The sequence below is a fragment of the Astatotilapia calliptera genome, chromosome 10 (assembly GCF_964374335.1).
Source record: "Astatotilapia calliptera chromosome 10, fAstCal68.1, whole genome shotgun sequence".
NCBI lineage: Eukaryota > Metazoa > Chordata > Actinopteri > Cichliformes > Cichlidae > Astatotilapia > Astatotilapia calliptera.
Window position 1 is genome coordinate 26,769,275 of NC_137431.1, and position 6,794 is coordinate 26,776,068.

Consider the following 6,794-nt stretch of genomic DNA (forward strand, 5'->3'; position numbering starts at 1 on the left):
TAAGAAATAGCTTCCAGTGCATACATGTTATTCAGAAAGTGCTTTGTGGGTGAATGTGGCTTGTATGAGTGTTCAGATATAAGTGCTGTAAAAATATTAAACCTTAACTTGGTACAACTAATTAAAAAAAGGTAAACTGACCAATTCCATAATTGACATCAAAGACCTTCTACAAACCTCTCTCTAAAGTAGAATTTTTCCACTCTGGATTGAGACTCAGACCCCTTTCAGACACACACTCTTTAACTTGAATCTGATGGCACCTAAATGTGTCATCTTCAAGTGAAGTAAAACCTTGGTCAATATGATAACCGCGTCACAGGATTATGAGCATCTCTTTCATCTTTGTGAGTAGCTCGGCTCATTATAATGTTACGTATACGACGATTAATATAATGATCCCTCCCACAAAATGGCATCTGCGTGGGAGGGATGGTACAGATGCATAAAGAAACATGTTTTCAGTAACAACAGTAGGAAAAGCTGAACATTCAAAAGCATCGTTACACTTTGCATGACAAATACTGCACGCTATGGCTCTCTCTGTCACAGTTATGCCTAAATAAAGCTGAGCATAGAGACCAGTTTTCAGAAAAGACAATAATCAAACAAAAGCCACATTACATTATGGCAAATTACTTAAGGCAAGATGATAAACAAAGCTTAATCAGAACAACTTTTTGAGAATTATTGGTTACTTTTATGCCATTAAGTGAGGACTTATAAGAGATTCCAAAAAAATGAGTCATTCTCAGACTGAACAAACATTGTAACAATGGAATCATCACCAGCTCCCAACCCTAACATGAAAACAGAGATATAGCAAGAATGGCACACAGAACTTAATAGCCCTTTTTTTCTGTAAACCTTTTAACTTGACCTTTCATCAGCACAGATTAAAGATTGAAAGCACAGAAAAAAGTCACTGCACAAATCCTACAATACAAGTTCACCATAAGAATAAATTAGCAGTCTGGAACACATTGGTTGTCGGCACTGCAACACTTTAAAGCTCACTGCTGACATGTCCAAGGTATTAAAAGTGACCAGAATACATTTTAGAAAAGGGAGAGAGGGTTTGATAAATATATGAGACAAAGTGAAGTCATTAAAGCTGCCGTCATGTCTTCAGACATTCTGGAGTCCTCTCTCGTGGCCGTCCAGCTGCACCTTAATCTTGTGCAGTTCTTCGATCTCCTGGTGGTGGCGCTCTGTCTTGTGGCGAACCAGAGAGCGATAGAAGTGAATGGTGAACACCACAAAAATCACCCCCACCGGGACCATGATGATGGTGGAGGCCAGGGCAGCCTGCCAGCCGGGGTTCTGCTGCGAGGGGGTGGTGGTTTCCAGAGGGGTGGCTGATGTGGTAGTTGTCTTTTTGATCTTGCCAGATTCTACAGGCAAGAACTTGATCCAGCAGAGGAGCACCACTTCTGCTAAAAACAACAGGATCCCCAAGGCCGTGGAGAAGCCCCAGGCCAGCTCGATGTAGTAGTGCATGCGTTCGTGAGGCGACTCGCTGACGGAGTTGAGGTTGTGGATGTTGCTGACAGCTTCCACATTAGGAAGAATGCAGGTGCTGATCAGCAGAGCAAAGAGGTGCACTGCCACCAGGATGGTGGTGCACACACTGAAGGCGATGAGAAGCAGACGAGGGTAACTGTATTGAACTTCCAGCTGCACCTCAACCATGGCCACCTGAGACATTTAAACAGAGACATATCCAAATTACTCTACATCCATGAGTACATCAAAGCACACCAACACAATGCAAACTATACTACGCAAAGAATTTCAGGCATTTTCTAACCCTTCTGTATGAGGTCCCATTAACTGTGGTCAGAAGTATTTAAGCCACTAAGAAAGAGCAGTTTTTTGGCAAGTCTAAGCCTTCAGAAACTTTCTGGAATGTTAACTCTCAAGTCAGATAACAACCACCATGCTTCCAGGGCTGAAAAATAAAGCCAACAAACTGCAGTCCCTCAAATGGAGGCTTGAATTGGCTTCAGCATGAATAAATCTCTAACTCCAATGATCAGGGGTGTCAAGCATAAGGCAAGAGGGCCAGAATTGGCCCAGCAAAGACCCGGTGGCGCGCGCGCGCGCACACACACACACACACACACACACACACACACACACACACACACACACACACACACAGGAAATGAAGCGGTTTATGAAATTTCAGTTTCTGGGTCAGTGTCAGATTCTGTTTCGAAGGCAATGCGTTTTGCTCTGTCTGCCTTACTCTCCATAGCAACAGAGGCTGTGGCTTGTCTTGTGAGAAGCCACAATGCCAGAACAGCTACAAATGCTTCTTCTTGATGAGCAAAATAATTAATTTACTATGGAGATAACAAAACAGCAACTAAGTTAACTATATAGCTGTTACTTTGTGGGAAAATTGCTGTCCAAATTTGATCACAACAGAACACAAGATGTGCTTCTCTGTCAAAAACTTAATTCATCAACTTTAACGATATATTTAATTTATATTGTCAGAAAAAACACTCATCCCATTAAGAATGCAAATGGACAGCACAAACATGACATTTAAAACCACTTCCTTCCTGCAGGTTAGTGGGGATTTTTCATATTAGACTAAACTGACTAACCATTGCAAAGCCAGACAACAGTGCAGAGGTCCTGCTGGAGGCCTTCAGCTTGGCACGGCTCAGATAGAGTTTCCTCCATGACAGTGCCTGCACTGAGTGGTGGTTGGAGCTGACCAACTCCAGGTAACTACGTCGCACCCAGTCCCTGTAGTCCATCCCACTGTTGTCTGGGGCATGCTCTGCTGGAGAACCCATAGGCACATTCAGCTCACTGCTCATTTCACCTGGTGGATATGAAGCAGAGACAGAATCACATCAATGACCTGGTGTCTCAGATCCCATTACAGATTAAGATTAGAGATATGAGATTAATACACGTGGCATGTTTAAGTGATAATAACAAAAGTTTTTTTTTTTTTAAATCTCCTGCAAGAACCCTTTGACATGTACCACTTTTATGCAAAAAATTAAGCCACTTTAGCGTGATTCTTACTTTAGCGGTTAACAGTCACAGCTGTTAACCGCTATTCTATCACATTACCATGAACTTTATTTTGAAAGCACTTCCTCAAATTAATCACCAAATTATGATTGATTGAGAAACAGGAGACAGTGTTAACCTTGTGATCAGCGTACTGTGGGACATTTAACAAAACCAACCTTTTTTTTTAAGTGACTCATTTTGAAAACAGAAAACTTCCCTTGTGGTCACAGGAGATACGCATCAGATACAAAAATTTACATTTGGTGATGCTGCTGTGGACAATTGTAGCTCATAAATCATCAATCTGTGACATTCATATTTTTAACCATACAATACTGCAGCATTTATAGCCAAGATGGTTTACCAGCTCCTGCCCATATCTAGGTCTGTTTACATATTACAAAAAAGAAAAAAAAAGATACATCATGGGTCCTTCAGTTTATTAACTGTGATGTTATCATAGTAACCCAATAAAGTTTATATATAAAGAAATGCTCGGTTGTGAATGTTTATCTTTGCTGTGTTTTCTCCTGACCATCAATCACAGGAGCTCACTATCCAAATACTCCCAAACTCTGTGTGTGTGAGTGTGAGAGAGAAGAGAGGGGCTGTGTCAACAATGTTTTGCACCAACAACCTATTGGCAAAGAGCCAGGGGAGCTAAAGGGAGGGAACAGGAAATCACTATTGTGGAAAAAAAAGACAAAGTTAACGCATGAATACAAACAGCCATGCCATGAGTAAAAACACATGAAAAAAGCAAAGACTTAAGCATGTATATATAAGCACATATCCACTGGCATATTCTAAAGTGATGCACTCAACAACAACATTCAACAAACTGCACAGCAGCAGTACGTCTATCTCCCTTCACGATGTGCAAGCACAGGCTGTGCAAACACAAACCACTGAATTTTACAGTTTGCACTTTAACCATTAATGCGTCAGTGCTTATGATAGTTAGATATATAGATAGTGGTGCGCACTATCTCGCCCACTCTCTTTCTCTCCATCTATCTATATACACACACACACACACACACACACACACACACACACACACACACACACACACACACAGACAGACAAGTGCAAAACGGTGGCCCCATGATTTTGCAGGGGTAACACGTTTCAGCAGATGGGTGCACCTTTACGTCTCTATGTATATTTAGAACTCTGGTAAGTTGGCAGGATCCGTTTACAGAGTTTCGCTAACAGAAAGCTAAAATACCGCTGTTATTTCAGTCAGCGTTAAACAGTAAAAGCCGGAAGACATAATGCGAATACTTATGCAAAAAATCTGGTGCGCATTTTAGCCTGAGTCCATCTTCACCTGATATGAGCACCATAACAAAATTCCGAAAAAGCAGGTCTCTACCAGCTAGCTTATTTAGCTAGCCATTCTCAGCAAGTTCGCCTGTTCCTTAACTTTCCGTCTTACCTATCCGCCAAAGTGCCTTTTAATTACGGGTGCAAACTCCGAGACAGTCCTCTCTCCACGTTGCCACCCGACAAATGAACGCTCTCCGGTCCTCTCCGGGTGTTTTAGTCAAACAACTTCCGCTCTTGGCTTGTAGTTAATCAATAAAAGTACCCCCGTTTCACTCCTGCATCTGAACCAGGTCCTCCAACTGCACTGCTCTCCTCCATACCCCGACAACCTGCGTGACAGTTGCGCTTCAATTCCAAGTAAGTTCACCTGCCGCCTGGTTTCCTGGTTCGGATGGTGCGGTCCCAGCAGAGTGCAGAACGGAAGCTGAGGAAAACTAAAGTCCTTAAAATAAAAGGTTTCCGCTTGGGCGTGTAACTTTCAAAATAAAAGCAGGTTGAAGCCTCCCGGTGTCTCCTACAATACAAGGAAGACTGTTCAAAAAGCCCCTTTCATTGTTAATGCATAAAATAATTCCACATAAAACACTTAAAAACAATTAAAGAAAGTTTAACAGTGAACCCTGTTCCCAATAACACTGCATTATAAGCATAAATAGTTGTCTAGACTGGGTTTAGAAAAATGACTTGCACCATGTTGTGATTGTTTCTAGACCCAGCAATGCTTTATGTCACAATCTCTAAAGTAGGCCTCTCACTGGGTTAATAAGATACATAAATTAAATAATGTTATTATACCTCTTAAAGTATGTAATAAGACCTGTAATGTTAATTTTAGATCAAACTCAAAAGTGCAACTAACTGTAACTGGTGGGTAAGATCATCCAGGGCTATTTTGGAGGTAATATCCTCTGTAAAGCTGACAGAGTGGTTATATCCCTCACACCACTGGCACTAGCAAAATGCCAGTATGTGGAAGTGCATTTACTGCTGTCAAAACTTTTTTTTTTTAGATGCATCTATTTAAAGATTTTTCATCCAGGAGCCAGGCTCACGCTTGCCACTCATGTCAGTTTCCTGTGGCTGAAATATTGTATTGTATATTATGAGAAATCTTGCCTTATGCACAAAACTACTTACCTGTAGAGATCTTTTTTTGGTTGTTTCTGAAATTATATTTTAAGAGTAACTCTTGACAAATTGTCTATTTAATTTGCATACATGCTTTTGTTGTTGAATACCTATGTAGTTGCTGAAAGTAGCTGGTCATGCCTTTGCACCTGCTGTGAGGATTGCGAAACTCTTTACAAACAGAACAGTCACTGCTGTTTGTAAAGAGCAGTGTGTGTGCTGAAGTGGTCCCAGATATAATCCGGGAAACACTGGACTTCTATGCTCCTTTAAAAATGTTGCTGCATTCCTCAAATGATGAACTTCAGATGGAACAATAACACTACATGTCCTGAAAACTTCAAACAGCTGTAGACATATCAACAGCCCCCCTTGACATCCTTCAACAATGCTGACTAGCGAAAATCAGATCTTAATCCACCTCGTGCCAACTCTGACTCTCAAGTATTATTGTCTTAATCTCAGTATAACTGCAGAGAGATCATAAATAGCAATAGATTTACACGTGGTCTAATCAGCAGATGAAATTAACTCATTGAGAGTAAAAGAAGAAGAAAAAAATCCAACTAAATCTGGTATTATCCTAATGTAAAGAAATCTGTTAATAGGCCAATGAGAGGTAAGTGTGTCTGACTTCTGTAACATAACTGGTTCTTATTGTAGATTTACAGTACTGTGCAAAAGTCTGGAGCCCTTCTTATTTCATTATATTTTTCTAGGAAAATACGTGTAGTTAAAAAAGCAAGCAAACATCAGTGAAAATACAATATTTGAGGACAAACATAGTTTATACAATTCTAAGAAGCTTGAAAATCAATATTTGGTGTGACCACCTTTACTCTTCAGCAACTGGGTGTCTTAGGTAAGCTGTCCTGTACTTTCTTTAAGTAACTCCAGGAATTGTTCTCCAGGGGTCTTGAAGGAGATTCAAAGCTCTTCTTTGGATGCTGCCTGCATTTGTTCTGCTCTCTGTCAAGATGATCCCACACTGCTTCTGGAAGCTGAGGAGGCCAATCCATGGCTGATAGTGTTCAATTGTGTCTTTTTTAACCAGGTAAGCATTTACTGCATCTGCGCAGTGTGTTTGGGATTACTGCCATGTTGAAGCTGTTGCTAGTCAGATACTTTCTAGATAATTTTGCATGGCAGATCAAAATTTGATGGTCCTTTTCTGTGTTCATAATTCCATCAATCTCCAACACCACTGGCTGAAATACCAAACCATGACAGAGCCTTGTCTTATATGCATAAAGACAACTAGTGCACAAGTCAACTTGAAAAAAAAAATACAA

General features: G+C 40.7%; 1 protein-coding gene across 1 annotated transcript; it reads right to left on the reverse strand.

Annotated features, from left to right (window-relative positions):
- Positions 1-677: 677 nt before the first annotated feature.
- orai2 (ORAI calcium release-activated calcium modulator 2) lies at positions 678-4,767 on the reverse strand. The gene is made up of 3 exons (XM_026182630.2): positions 4,484-4,767; positions 2,619-2,842; positions 678-1,698 (listed from the first exon to the last, which is right to left on the reverse strand). Exons 2-3 carry the CDS (start codon positions 2,835-2,837, stop codon positions 1,129-1,131), a joined length of 789 nt encoding a protein of 262 aa, XP_026038415.1. The 5' UTR covers positions 2,838-2,842; positions 4,484-4,767; the 3' UTR covers positions 678-1,128.
- Between the last annotated feature and the right edge of the window lie 2,027 nt (positions 4,768-6,794).

Bases quoted from the DNA above. Each gene is read 5' to 3' on its own strand.
- orai2 (XM_026182630.2), bottom strand. From the start codon at position 2,837: ATGAGCAGTGAGCTGAATGTGCCTATGGGTTCTCCAGCAGAGCATGCC. The intron at 1,699-2,618 runs GTTAGTCAGTTT...TAAATGTCTCAG, and splicing joins TGTTGTCTGGCTTTGCAATG to GTGGCCATGGTTGAGGTGCA.